General features: G+C 43.6%; 1 protein-coding gene across 1 annotated transcript in view; it reads left to right on the top strand.

Moving 5' to 3' along the window:
* Positions 1 to 980: 980 nt before the first annotated feature.
* Positions 981 to 15,272, top strand: part of KIAA0319L (KIAA0319-like ortholog) — a 31,913-nt gene continuing 17,621 nt past the window's right edge. Inside the window, exons 1-3 of the mRNA XM_009704443.1 lie at positions 981 to 1,122; positions 6,977 to 7,674; positions 13,091 to 13,382. Coding sequence (XP_009702745.1) covers positions 981 to 1,122; positions 6,977 to 7,674; positions 13,091 to 13,382 — 1,132 coding nt within the window. The remainder of the gene's footprint in view (positions 1,123 to 6,976; positions 7,675 to 13,090; positions 13,383 to 15,272) is intronic.

Here is a 15,272-nt window from a genome sequence, read left to right as displayed (position 1 = left end):
AGGGACCTGTTGGCTGAAGAGCCGCGGTTTGACATCTCCCATCATGAGATTTTCCTGCTGTGCCCACCCCTCTCGGCGCTCCTGCAGCTCACGGTCGTGCTGCCGGGCGGCCGAGTGAAATTCCCGGGAGGTTTGACAAACGGTGGGTGCTGAGGCCGGCAGATCTGTAACAATATTCCCTTTCCATCCTTCAGAAAGGGCAGATTTAATTCCTTGTTGCCCAATGGTGTTTCATTACTCTTTAAAAATAGGTAATATTTATTACTAGTGAAATAATTAATGTTTTCCTATCACATCACCTAGAGTTAATTTAGATTTCGGTAACATACGAAGCTGTAAAAGAGCCTTTGGCGTTAGAAAGGCTGAGAAGGAGCATCAGTGCTTTCGTGACCTCTGCCCTGCGGAGCAAAATGTGAGGGAAAACAGGTCTCTAACTCCATGTTTCTCAGCACTGCTGTATTCTTTTTTCTCTTTGTTTCTGGCTGGTACCAGCCAGCACCAACATGCAAGCGATGACATCGCCAGGCAGATGTGCTGGGTTTATCAGTGCCTGTGTTATACTTGTGGTGCTGGCTGGGTGTCCATTGCATGTGGCATATTTGAAACTGAAATTTCCCAAATGCATCTCTGGAACCCAGTAGACTGTGATGTTAGATGTTTTGCCACTGAAAGTGGTGGGCTGTGGAGGAGGACATCACAAGGGTGAGGGTGATGGGGAAGGCCATTGTGGTGGCCTGCTGCAGTTCAACACTGGAAACTTTGCTACTACGGATTTCATTTTAGTAGCATGCATTGATAGTTACTTAGCAGCAGCTAGACTAAGTCACAGCAGGTAGATAAGACATTCCTTTTCCTCCTCAAATGCTCCGTGCTCTTCGTAGTGTCAACTGGATCTGTGCAAGAACATATCAACTGCCAGTGCATGTTTTGTGTTTCATACCTTATATGTTTCTAGAACCCAGCTGCTGCCCACAAAGGCCATGGAGAAGAGGCTGGAAGCCAAGTTCAGCATTAGCGCCCGATTTCTGTTGCGATATTGCCTGGGAAGACCTGCAAGGGAGCTGAGAAGTCTGCAGCTGTTCTACCTGTGTGCTTGCCTGTGTGCCTTGTGCTCCTCAGCAGGTGATTATTCTGTTCTCTCTGGGACTGTATCTATATTTTTTATTATGTTTGTCTCTTTCACTTGTTAAAAATATTCTGAGAGGAAACTGAAATTATTTGCTGCTCGACATTGGAGCTGGTTTAAAAACCAAACCAAACCCCACCCTTAGTAGTTGTCAAAAGGGTAGGAGAGATGTGGGGCATGAAGGGGTCCCTCCCTTATAATGCTGTCTTGTTCTGATAACCAACTGCTATTTTGAGTAAGCAAGTGGTCAGCAGCAGGGTGTCTGTCTGTCCCATAGCTCTTCACACGCGGTGCTGGCATTCAGGCCTGTATCTCATAAAGAGCTTTCTCTGAGCTGAGAATCTTTTCTTTTGCAAAAGGATCAAGTGATAATCTGGAAAATAATTTCATCTAAGGAATACTCAAAACAAGTTGGGAAGGCAGGAATGTTTTTTTTAGTCCTCAAATGTTTAACAGTCTCCCCAAACTCAGTCTGTCAATAATCTGTATTTGCCTACAGGCAATTATTATGTTTGGTTTTTTATTTCCTGTTCAAACTTGAGTAACCAACCACCTGCTCAAGTAAATAATCAAGTTAGTGGCTTCTATGGAAGTTTCCATATAATGGATTATGTTTGGGTTTGGTTTTTTTTTAAAGTTCAGATTCTGATTTTTCAGAGACACTTGTTAAGTTCCTGTGAGTGTTTTGAGGCCACATCTTCACCAAGAGGTGGTATTTTTCCCATGTGTGCATGTAGCATTCACCAGATCCTAGTTAAGAAAGTTTATGGGCCATTTTTTCCCCCTCTTTGTTCAAGTTGCAGTGAATTATAGGTTCGAGGCAGTGGTGACCTCCGTATATATCAACCCGTGTGACAGCTGCCAGCAGCTTTCTTTTTACTGGAAGGTTGGTATGCCTTGGTGGTGGCAAGACTTGAAAAGGGGGTTGTTTTGCTTTGTTTCTCAGTTATGTGGACATGTTTAGGCTGCTGCAGCATCTCATTTCACTGGCCCTTCCTGGATGCTTACCAGGATGCTTGATTAAGCTAATGAGCTGTGTGCCCTTAGTCAGCTAATTTAGAACCTGGAAAGACCTATCTGTATTCCTGGTCCTAGCAAAGGGTTCTCAGCACTGTGTGTTTGGATGGTGTGTCAGGTGGGTCGTGTGTTTCCTTGTAGACTGGGCTTCCTGTGTAGTGTTTCCTGTCTCCAGTAATATCTTAGAAGTCTAGAGCTAGAGCTGCGAATCCTATCTCGCTCTTAGAGGATGTTCTGGACAGTACTGCTGTGTTTGAGGGCTGGTCTGCTTGGGAGAGTTAGAACCATGAGGACCGATGTGTATGTGGAAATAAATACAATTATGTATGACATAGTTATCCTGATGTGGATGCTTTTTCCGTTGTAGGGTTTTTGTTCTTTTGGTCTTGTTTGTGTCACTTAGGCAGCAGAGTTTGTTAAACTAAGGAGTAATTATGGCTGCCTAGAAATGGGTGGGATCACGTGGAGTTACACAAGAGGAACTATGTTGACATAATTGGTTACATGTGACAGATTTAAAAGGCCTACAGAGTCAAGACTTTAATCATTAATCTGATATCAGGAGGGATTAACTGCCTGAGCAAGTCTCTGAACCTGAGCTTATTAATAGAAACTGTTCTTGTCCATTCCATTCCCCTGCTGTTCAGCAAAGCTGTGAGCTGCATCACCGGGACAGGAACTCCCAAGTTCCTGAGAAGAGCAGTGGTTTTTTTTTTCCTACTGATATACTAGGGAAGAAAGAAATTACAAAAACAACATTAAGAAGTGACTAAGCACTGTGCAGGTGTTTTGTGATTTGTGTTGTGCTAGACTGGGTAGGCTGCTGGGGCTTAGGAGGGAGCTTGTCCTCAGGGATGCTCCTGCTGACGAGTTTCTTGTGCTTTTCTCTGAAGCTGCTGGCCTTGATGCTGTCAGTGGCTGGATTTCTGGCCTGCAGATCTGACCTGGCCTATGAGTTCGTGTATGTGACTGCCCTGTGTGTTGCATAGGGTGCAGCGCAAGGAAGTGGAAGGGACTGAACAGGCTGCTCTCTCAGTAAGCACGAGTTAGTAACTCTGCTGGTACTCACAGCTGCCTTCTCTCATCTGGTGCAGGTCTGTGTCCACCTAGTGCAGGTGCTGCACCAGATTCTGTGGAGGTCCCTGTTTGCAAGACTGCAAGTAGCAATGTGTGGCTTCTCATCACAACAATTTGTTGGACCCACAGTGTGTTCCTGCAGGACTCTCAGGAAGGAAGTGTTTTGTGAACAGGCTGGGTGGATGTTCCTGGCAGAAAATTTTTCATCTTTCCAGAAATGAAACGGAAGTGTAGACTGAGGAGCTCTGCTTTCTGCCATGGCACTTAGTTATCTGAATGTGTGATGCCCACCAAAGACCATGGGACTTACTTAGATGAAAATCAGTATGGTTCTGTGGAAAATGTACATCTTGAACACTGGGCTGACATTTTGTGAGTTACCTGTTCGCTTCTATCATTCTGAGAGTGAACTGAGCTTTAAGCTATCGATGTACAGCGATTCAGAAACCATATTGGCTAATTTCAAATAAATGTGTCCTAGGCGGGCATTAGCAGAATTCTGGAAATGAAATCTGGCCAAAATATAATTAAAATCTCTGCATCTTGGTTTAGCAGTGGGTTAATAGAGAAGCAGAATGCTCTCAGCATGGTAGTGTTGTGTCATCTGGGCTAAGTCATGGCTCTGGCATACCTAGGAGATACTTATGGGGATTCAAGTTTTACATTTTAGATGATGAATAAGTATAATACTTGTGTTATGTAGTGATTTTTCACAAGGGATATCTTCCCTGGGAACACTTTTCTCTTAAATATTCCCCATTCTATTTGTGCCCCAGTTCTAAGCCTGTTACTAGAAAGCTGCTGCTGAATTTCACTGGGTTCTGTATTGAGCCTTAACTTGAGTGGTATGTATGAGCCAGGGCTGACATCTGAGGAGAGGTGGATGAGCAGTGGTCGAGGAGAAGCGATTTTAGGGATGTGGGAAGCAGCACATTTCCCTTTTGCACAGGATATATTTGGGACAGTGCTTCACCTTTAACAGAAAGTGGATTTTTTTTTTTTTAGGCTAAACTGAGTCTGAAATGGGTAAGATCTTCTTGAAAATCACGGCAATAGTGTTATTCTTCCATGTGTTACTTGTTTCTCTAAGTCTGGAGTGTACCTTTTGTGTGTATACGCCCCCCCATACTCTGTCCTAATTCCAGGCCCATCAGGTTAGTGCCAGGTGCTCGTCCCTGCCTGTGTGCACAGTCGTGTCAGGGTGACTGTTGGTCCAAGCACTTCGGAGTGTGATAAGGTTGGTTGTTGCCCCAGGCGAACAGGCTGCCCGTCTGCTTGCTCTCGAAGGAAGTGCCGTGAGTTGATGAAGTGTGACAAGGATGGTGATGATTTTAAAGGTGCTGATGTCAACTTCTCTCTCTGTTGAACATATGCAAAGTTTCACTTGCACGTTGCAGTTGGACGTTGCTCGAGTGACGACCTTCCTCACGTTTTGCACAGTTGTGGGTTCAGACACCCACAGGGAGCTCTGTTCCCCCATAACATGGTTGCAGATCTTGAGTGTATTCTGTTGTGGCTGATGCTAGCTTTCTGGAGCCTTGTCTTCAAACTGCCTTTGCTGAGCTGGCTTCACAATAAGCTGTAAATAATGCTTTTGTTTCCTGTTCTTTGATGTCTCAAAACCAAACTTTTCCTCATGGTGGTGTGAGTTCCCTTCTTGGGTTGAAATTCTTGGTGTAGCAAGAGATTTCACACAAAAGGTATGTCAATATGACCATTGTCCTTCATTTTAAACAAGTGGCTAATCCATTCTGGGTGAGAAAGTCATTGTATGTGGATACCTTTAATGATCAGGAGCGCAAAAGCTGTTACACGTACTGTGGTGTTTGGGATAACTGAATTACAATGACATACATCCTTCATCTTCCCTACTTGCTTTCTTTAGTCATACAAGGTTATCCAGGTCATGCAAGGTTATAAAAGTGCTATGACTTTCCCCTTCCTCCTGCACATGGGGAGCGGGATAGCACTTTGATATCACTAACTTTGGGTATTAGCTGTGATTCAGAAGTTCAGAGTTCCTTGCCATCTCAGTAGTGTGAAGTTAAGTGCCTTTGTGGCTGGAGTTTGAAGTCTGGAAGTCAAATGCTTCAAGTAGCCTAAAGCAGCCAGAGTGGACAGAAGACGTATGTGTCCATCTGTACTGTCCTAGCCTCACAGAGTTTTCCAGGATTGGTGCTTCAGAAGGCTGAGTTTGACCACTGCTTGTGAGCTCCAGACTTGATCAGAAAAATACCTCTCCCTCTGCACTTCCGTGTCGTGGCTAGCACTTGGAAGGCTTCCTGCTACGTGAGCCTGCCGTGGCTCAGCAGGGCTGTTGGAGTTGTGCTGGGCAGCGGGGACCTTGCATGATTTCTTCCAAGAATCATAAAATGCACTGCAGTGCCATCACCAAATTACTTTTATTTGGTGGATGAGACAGGGAGATCTGTGTGGTCTTTTTCCTGTGCCTCAACATATTCCATCTTTAATGTGTTTGTAACTTGGAAGTGACAGGAGAAATGGGGTGAGAATTCTTCTCAGGGGAGACGGACAGATGGATCAGTAGCCTCTACATCCATGCCTATTAATTTGTTTAGTTCCCACTGTAGTGACCGTGGGTATAATACAACATGAAGTCTGTATTCATTCAGAGTTTCTGGAATAGTAATGTATTACTGAAATTTTCTTTATATGCTGTCAAGAAATGGGGATTAGGGTATTGTAATTTAAATTCAGACTTCTTTATTTTAAAGGGGAAAAAAGTTTCCCATTTGTGTTGTGTTCAATAACTCCATTCTTGACAGGCAGGGAGCCAGATCTGGAGCATATTGTCCAGCTGCGCTACTCAGAGTCCAGTGACATAGTTTGTAAAGTAATCTTACAGTGACCTATTATCCCTTGGATGCGGAACACAGCACAGTGTAACAGTTCCATAGGTCATTAGTCTATTTTTAGGGAGTCCTTAATCTGCAGAGCTCTGAATTTTGGAAGCCTTTAAGCCATTGATCCCTGCAAACACTAATTTTTCATGCTAAGGAAAAAAAAAACCAACGTATACAAAGCGGTTGCTGCTTTACCACTGATCTGAGATCTGAAGTAACCTGACTCTTAAAAAAAAAAAAAAGTTTGACATAATTTCTGTTGTAGAAAGCACTATGATAGAGCGGGTGGCGAGGGTGGGCCTTGCAGACCTCTGTACTAGAAGATGTAACAGCTTCTCCAGTGGAGCAATTCCAGTCCATATAAGTGACCGACCTCAAACATCGGCATGGAAGAGGAAAACATGCCTTCGTACTATGAACCAAGCCAGTGTCACTGTTTCCAGAGTTCTCCTTCAAGGCAAACTGTGAGGAGAGAGGCAGTGCTCTTTACTGTTTGCAGTAAGAAACTGCACTCAGGATTCCTGGGTTCAGTTTCTGACTCTTACCTTGCTGTGTAACCTCAACCTCTCTGTTCAGTCTGTGCCTTACAGTCTTCTCTGAAACAGAAACAGTTCTGTTTTCACTTCTTTTGCTGTAGGTGGCTTTAGCTCTATCACTATCAAAAAGGGTGGTGGTTCCTTTGGTAGGAGGTGCAGATTGTTGCTTAAAATCTTGTGTAAGTACTGGATACTGAGGCCAGGTATAGATTCTGACAAGCCCCCATTTTGCTGTCCTGTACCCTCTCCCACATTACTCCTGTGCCCTAAATTCATCTTGACAACAGTGATAAGGATCTATTGTCCACTGCTTTAAAGGATTGAGAATTGTCTTTGTCTTCCCTCCCCTTTCCCAGATGCAAACTGGAACAGATCTAACTGTGAGCCAGGGAAGATCCTGTTTGGTGGCCGCTTGAGATCGTGGAAAGATCACCATTTACAACTTCTGGAAGGATTTCATACTGTACGGTCCTGTCAGACTGCTTGCTGCCAGAGCCCCACCTGTGATGCCTTTTGGTTCTTGGAAAATATGTGCATCCAGGTGAACTGCACTGTGCCTGGCATGTGTCAGGCAAACAGAACAGGCTTTTCTGACTCTGTTTTAGTGTTTTTAAAGAAATCAAAAAGCACAGAGCACTTATTAAAGTTTCAAATAGAAGGTGATGTGAAGACTCAGTTTCACAAGTGGTTAGACTGGGGTGTCCCTGTCCAGAGGAAAAACAGACTGCGGAGGTCATTCCAGAAGTGGAGCTTGGCAGGTAACAGGGTGGAACTCCTGAAAAGGGATATGACAGCGAGCCCCAGTGGTGAGGCTGCAGCCAGAGCATCAGACAGCAAATCTAGAGGCAGCCGAAGTGAAGCAGAGCGCTTGAAGGATCAAGTACTGAGGCGCTTAGTGGCAGACAGGCCTGTTCCTGAAGACCATCCAAATCAAAAGAAAGACTCACTGAAAAATGGACAGAATCCAAGAGAGCAGAAAACCAAAAGCCCGTTCCCTCCTAAAAGCAATAATGTGAACAGATCAAGTGATACAGACGGTGTTGGCTTGCCACAGGTAAGTGTGATTGCTGGGGCTGAAATGGGGCTGCCTTGGATAGCTGTCACCCTCCTGCTCAGTCTTGCTTTATGTAGACTTTGACTTAAAACTGCTTAAGTGATGCCTTTCTGAATGCCTGTTTTCAGCCCCTTGTCAACAAGGCAAGGCCAAGGGTTGGGGTTTTTTGTTTGATTTTTTGGGGGTAGAGGTTTGTGTTGTTCCCTTCCCCCCCCCCCCCCCACCCGCACACACCCCCCCCCCCATCCCTTCTTCCTAGCTGGGATAAACTGTCTTTGGGAAGGTGAGGGGAGATGGAGATCATGATAATGCTTATCCTTTGTATAATCACGCAGCGTACTTGCCAGATGAGAAAGAAAGGTGAGATGTGATGTCAGTGGAAAGTGCCTGGGAGTTGAAAACTGTTACCTGTAAAAGTACCTTTTTAGATCCTCAAAAGAAAATAGGCTGTTTTCCTTTGAGTGCTGAATTGGAGTGGTTAAATACGTTATTTTATAGACTTATGTGTAGAGTTTCCAGTGTACTGTCATATCAGCCTGCTTGCTTGAGTTGGCATCTTAAGGCCAACTTTTTTGTTCTGTTTTTCAAGACTGCTTCAGATCTCAAATCCACAAAAGCTTAGATTGGCACTGGTTGAATGAAACCAGTTTAGTCTCTGCTCCAAACATGTACAATGTTAAGCTGGTAAGTCTAGGTGTTAAAGAGAAATTGGCATGTTTGAATTGTTAAATGATGTTTGTATTTTTAAATCTGCAAATAGTTTTTTGAGCCTTATCATACAAAAAGCCCATGCACTCATGATGGTGAAACAGAAAGAATTCTACTTTGTGAAACTGTTCCTTAAATACCTTTTGCTGTGTTTCTAGCATTTGGCACCGTTGAAGCCTGATGCCTTTTCCTGTAGTTACATTCTTCTTCTGGAAGCTTGACTGAATTTGTTTCTCTCCCTTGTGTTCGGATCTTGGTTGCAGGTAGGGCTGTGGCTGGTTTGAACCACCACCCTGCAGAGCAGGATGTGGAGAGCAGCCAAGGGACACTGCTCAGAGCTCCAGCGCAGCCCCGGTGACGCGTGGAATCGTGCACTAAAACTTTACAAATGTTTGATTTTCCAGAACCCCACAGCATTTAGGGCTGACTCAAGATCTCAGCTTTCTCTCTCCGCTGCAGTACTGCAGCATTTCCACCCGGCCTGTTCTTTCCTTCTCCTAATACTTGAGATTTACACAGTGACCCCATTCTCTCAGTTGTTATGCATGCAATGTCTGGGGAGATTTCCTCGCAGCCAGTCTTAAATGTCTTCTGTCGCTCTTAAGTAGTATTTGTTACAGCTCCCTGTTTGCAGTGTTGCATTCTGCATTGTCACGTTATTAGTGTTCAGTGCCTGTCCAGTAAACTGCACGCAAGTATTAAATTACATGGATTAATTGGCTTCTGAATATTGCTGGGTATCCAGGATTTCCCATCTTTAGGAAGTGCTCCCGTTGTCTTTAAGGTGCACTGTTGGATGTATGCTGGGGAAAGGTTTTTCTTCCCCTTACTGGTTTTTGCTAGGAGGAAGGTCTGTATCTCTTGACAAAACGCAGGTTCATCAAAATAAAAACTTCGTACTAACATATATTGTCTGTGGTGGAATTCCTGGCAGTCATGTTTTTGAGGTTTAGGGTAGAGTTTTTTGAGGAGGAGAAAGAATTAAAAAAATCCACCTTAACAGGAATCTTGAGCTGACGCTGGTTCTACCCAGCCCTGGGCTAATTCCTTGATTATTGAACCATCCAACTTTTACCTGCAAAATAGAAGGCAAACTATGCAGCTGTCCTTGCATTTCTGATCTGAGAGCAGTTTAATTTAGGCCAAGGATATAACATTCAAGGCTGTGTACTTGGGACATGGCCAGCCTTTGCAGGAGGGAGATGCTAAACCAGGGAATTTTCCAAGCTGGGCTGGTTATGGGCCAAAATAAGTAGTGCTACACACATGCTGAAATCAGCATGGGCTAGATTTGGTCCGGTACATGGAGCACATGGCCTCAGCAGCAGAGTGCTGTGCATTTAATACTGTATTATTTAAGAAAATTTGGCAGGTGGGCTGGAAGGTGAGGAGAATACTGGATCATTACTGCATGCAAAGCAGTTCATACCTGGGAGCATCAAACGTCTGAAGTGGGAAAGGACATATGAGGTCAAAGTGGCTCTTTAACTCCTCTCTAAAAGGGGAGAAAGAAACTAGTGTGCATATTCTCCTCTTCTGTTGATGACCATTGAATGTCTGGAAGGCGAATCTTTTCCTAGAGACTCAGGGAGAAGTCCAGTGGCAGTTTTAGGAAAACATTCTCACTCAGTTTTAATTTTCCCCTTGCAGTTCTGATAGCTCCATAGCCATCTGCAATGTCATTTGCTAATGTGCAGCTAGCATTAATTTGTGGTTTTACTGTATCTATGCCATGGAACTAGAGATGGGTGAAGGAGGGTGTACCAGGGTAAACCACAGTGCACCCTTAACTAAGGAAGAGAAATTTGTGCTTTGCCATTAAAATGAGTGACATTTTCCAGGCACCAATTTTTTTCTACCTTATTGTAGAAATACTTGTCAGTTTTAAAATATAGCGATGATTTAATAGCCAATCGGGAGAAGTATTTAAGTGCAGCGCTGCTGATGAGAAGGGCTGCCGCAGCATTGCAGCAGCTCTGCAGGCAGACTGGGAAGGCTGCAGCCTGTGAAGTGGCGTTGTCACAGCAGGGCCAGAGAGCTCATTCCTGCACTTGCAGTTCTGGCTACCGCTGGCCCTCGCAAGCCCAGTGTTTGACTCTTGCTGTCATGCTTCGTGCCAGTGCTGGGTGCTTTTTACCCTATGCGGAAGGAGGAAAGGTCTCTCTTCACAGCCAGCAGTCTCTCTGTAATGCTTGTGACATTACCCACGTGTTTGTGTCTTAAGGGTCTTCGCAGACATGGCACCTCGTGCGAATGACTAAGGACACAATCTAAGCTGAAAAGAGCCTGTTTTGTAAATTCAGACCAGGCTTAGCAAAGTAAGGTCCATCTAAATTAAAAAATAAAAGGAAATTCCAGAACACAGGTATCTTTCTTTCAAGTAACTTAGGTTCGATGTGGATTCTGATGCACATAGCTGCTCTATTTCCATCTTATAGATGTAGGACTCTCAGACAGGGAGACCAAGTCACTTGTTCCAGGCCAAAGGCAGTTAGGGGTCGTAATCAGAAGCGTCTGACACTCCTACTTTCAATCAGGCCAATATGCCACTTCTCTCAATTTTCTAAGCTAATAAGATAGGACAGCTGGCAGACTTCTAGTCTCCTCCTCATTTATCCCCAAGAACGAAATCTTCTGTTCTTTGCTTTAAAGAATTCAGGGTTATGGAGTAAAGATAAGAAATGTCTCAGCTTGCAGGCATTAGAGGCATTTTTGACTGTTACGTTGCCCCAGGCAAAGCTTATCTAATTCAAGCTCTCTGCAGACATTTGGCTGTCAATTCATCCTGAAGACTTCTGGGAGGAAGAAGATCTCCTAACTGCAGAGTTTTGGGGTTTGGTTTTGTTTTGGTTTCTTTGTTTGTTTGTGTTTTTTTTTGGCATTCGAAAGTGAGTCAAAGAAGCATCTGGCTTGCTGAAAATATTACCAAGCAAAGTGGAGACTTGGCCACTGTGCCCAGTGGGCAGATGCTGGTCTCCTGTGTGATGTTTGTGACAGCTGTTCTTGTGGCTGGTCTAGGCTGATTCTTGCTAAGCAAAAAGTGGTTTCCCATAGTGGTACAGAGTCACAGAGAGTTTCTGCTCCTGTGCCTTTCCTAAAGAGTCTGTCTCAAGTGTCTGAGTTCCTGCCTGGCTGTTCCCTTCTTGTGCCAGCATTTCTAACTTTATCTTATTTACATACGTGGTAAAAAGGAATCAGTATCCTGAGTTGACCCGAGTTATGAATGGGTGTAAGAAGATACTGCTTGGGACAGCCAGTTGTCCTGAGGCCGCTGATGAAGAGCAGCACAGAGCGGTATGCCAGATTTTGCCTGCATCTTTGTTCCAAGGAATCCATAGTTTTGTTAAAGGAAGCCCATCAATAAGTAAGCAGATAGAGAAAAACAGCTTATGTCTGTAACACTAAACAAATAGCGTTTGATTCTTTGGTCCATGCAGCTCAGCTGTTAATCAAACGTGCAAATCAATTGAGATGTTTTAAGTTCTGTGACTGAGGGAAATGTAGCTGAGATATGGGGAGAGGAAATTACTTGCACAAGACTACAAAAAAAAAAAACCCTTCTTGTGGAGAAGCCTTCAATACCTTAATTGCTACTCTTGTCTTGGCTGGCTGTTCAGTATGTGCAGCACAGCTTTATTTTTACAACTGGTGTTTAATGTTTTTCTGAAGCCATTTACTGATCAGGATGTTGCCCACTGTGGTCTAGAGCGATTTTTCCAGTTGCTCTTTCCTGGACTGAATGCCAACAGCGTGGTATAAAAGCTTGAGAACGCTTCTCCCAATGTGAGCTTTTGATCAGCTCCTCTAGTGGGGGATAGTGGTGGGCAGTTCAGCCAACACACTTACCAAGTCAAAGATGGCAAATTGCTCCATTTTAAATATTTAGCAGGTGTTCTCAAAATAGTGTTAGCTCAACAAAATGTGCTACACACATGTACTTCATGGTGGAAGGTAAATTGTCAAGAGTGTTGCCTGGCAGACTAAGAACTGGAATGGGGCTAGGTACTGTAAAAGGAATTTTCTGATGAAAGAAAGGAAATTGTTTCTGCCACTTTGATTGCTTTCAATAAAGTGGCTCATCCTGTATGGATGTGAGCACACTTTCTGCCCACAAGCTCAGCTCCCTGCCCCAGCAGCATCTCCTGTGGCATGCACGCAGGGAACTGTTTCTGTCAGATCACCTTGCTTTGAAGAGTAATTCTGAAATAAATTTCCTCTTGCTACAATGATTCGATTATTACATAAAAATGCCATTGCAATCCTCCTGCTTTGTGCTTGCCAACTGCACAGCTTTAGAAAAAGGAATATGTGGCCAAAATAAACAGCCCAACTGAACCCCAGTTCCTGGTCCCTGTGTTTTGCTTCTGTCTTACTCCACCTCTGTTCTCTTAGCTCCACTCACTGCAATTTTAAACCTGGATCTTCTATCATGTTTGCCATATAAACAGCCAATGTCCTTAAGATGCTGTGGTTAAATCTATGGTCTTAACCAGTGTTCAGCTGAGCTAGAAATGGCCTGTCTGCTGTGGAGGAAGAACACGAAGAAACAATTCAGAAGAGGAAGCGGCAAAACATCCTGCTTTTAAGAAAACAAGCCAGGGACTTTTCAGCCTCCCTAACTGTAGGAGGAGAAGTGCAACTTAAACACAGTAAAACAAAACAGATATTCAGTGTTCAAGTCAAACTAAGACAACTTTTTCCTTTACAGATCCACACAGTAACATCCGCACCAGAACCATCAGCGTTGGCTACATTCTCCAGTCCTGTAGCACAGGGCTTGACAGCCACAGGGAAGACTGAGAAGCCTGGGCAGCCAGATGATGCTTTGGTCCATCCTCACTCCTCAGATGTGTTGCCCACAGTCAGCCCCGTACCAGCAAAAAGCACACCGAAGATGCAGACAGCTACTTCTGTGCCAAGTGGAGTTCCCACAAATGGCAGTGTTTCTACAATCCAGACCAACACGGCTGCATCACCAAGTACTACTGCCACCACACCAGGTGAGAACATGCAGTACTCCAGCAAACGTTATCTGTTCAGGTTTTGGTGACAAGCCGTTGCAGCATTCAAGAATATGAGATAATTTCTGAAATTATGGTACGTTTGAAAAAGCGCTGAGATACATGCTTCAGCGCACGTGCCAGTTGGACCCCATTAGCTCCTGAGGTCTGAGAATGGGACTTTGGCATCATAAATCTGCATGTGACCATTGGATTGATTTCCAAGAACAGCCTGAAAGTAACGGTGATCTCTTAATTCCCAAAATGAAAGTTGAGACATGGTGCAAGGCATAGTCCCGTGAAGCATTCTTTCAGTAGTCTTGACATACTGCTATCTATCAAGTTGAGCAGAAATCTTAATGTCTGCTCAAAATGGGATGTAACTGATTCTTTTCTTTTCAATCCCTGAAATGTCAATGCACAGTTCAGCCATGGAGAATGGTATACTTGGCCATGCTTTACTTTGCAGCAAAATTATGTTTCTGTTCACACTGGTGTTTTTAAAAACAAACTATTGAAAACGTATAAAAGCCAAAATGCACTTTGGACAGCTCTGTTAACTCGCCCAGGCCATTAGCTCACCCTGTAAGGATATGTATGTACAGTGAATGGTGTATACTAGTTGTCTGATATCTCAGATTTCAGTTGGTCTAGTTTGCAGAAGTATTGACAGCTGAATTTCTTTTGAGTTTAGGGTTCCTTTCCCTTACAAGGGAACAAATGGAAAGTGTAAAGGAAATGCTGCATCCAAAGGTATTTTTGGCAGGAGGCTCATTGGATGCTTGTGCTGACAAGTTAGTATTCTTTTTAAGGGCTTACCCCAGCTAAAACTGGAAAATATATTTTAAACATTTTCAGTGGCTTGTGTTGGAAAAGTAACATAACCAGGGCCTCCTTGTTTTGCTAAATAATACAAAAATTACATGAAGGGTATTTTTTTCCAAGTAGGGTTTTGGATTTTTTTGTATGTTTGTTTGGTTTTTGTTTTTTTTCCTACTGAGATCAGATTTCTTTTTGCCTTGGAACTCTTTGCAGCTGAAAGACTGATGGAGTTATAATATCCCAAGATCTGGAGTAACTGAGAGAGGGGAAAAAAAGAATTTGATGGATTTGTTTTCTTTTAGTTAACTCGTTAGTTCCAATAGCTGATAAACAGATGGAAGAAAGGCAAAATGTTTAATGCCATTTTCCCCATCTTTTTTTCACTTGGATTTTTTTATGCATATCTCGGAAACATTGTCTTTGACAGGGTCAAACTAGGGTAAAGCAACTTTAATTCTTGCTTTCTGTGCATAATTCCCAGGCCCAATAATAAAAAGACAAAAGTAAAGCAAACGGGAAGGGAAGAGGAGGATGAGGAGGCCAAGAGGTACTCTTAAGAAATGCAGTTAACTTTCTGGTTACCTTAATGCTAATAAGAAGCAGAAAAAAAATGTCACCGGCCATAGTTTTCAAGTCTTTATCCTGTAGTCTTTAAAAACAAGCTACCTGTCAGTTTATTTGAAATGGAATGGCAAGAAAATTCTTAAGCAGGGGTTGAAAAGAAAATATAAATGAAAGGAACAGGTTTGTATTTTGAGTTTCCATACTCAGTGTGGTAGCTATGCAGTTTTAAAAAAAAAATCTCTTAGCCCCCAAGCAGTTTTTCAGAAAAGAAATACCGTGGATTCTTCATATATTTGTGAAGAACTGAAATTGCAGTTTGGTAAATAGCAGTGTTTGTCTTGCTGTGCCATGACACTGCAGCTGGGTTCTCGGCTGAAAACCTGTCAGGTAAAACCCTTCCCATCGTGCTGGACCTGGGTGAATAGATTCCCCTGTACAGGGCCCGAGGGTCACGTTTCAGCTCTTTAGAAAAGGAGCGGGACCTGCACAGTATCTGCGAAGAGA

The sequence above is a fragment of the Cariama cristata genome, unplaced genomic scaffold (genome assembly GCF_000690535.1).
Source record: "Cariama cristata isolate BGI_N322 unplaced genomic scaffold, ASM69053v1 scaffold11040, whole genome shotgun sequence".
NCBI lineage: Eukaryota > Metazoa > Chordata > Aves > Cariamiformes > Cariamidae > Cariama > Cariama cristata.
This window is presented reverse-complemented; position numbering and strand designations above follow the sequence as displayed.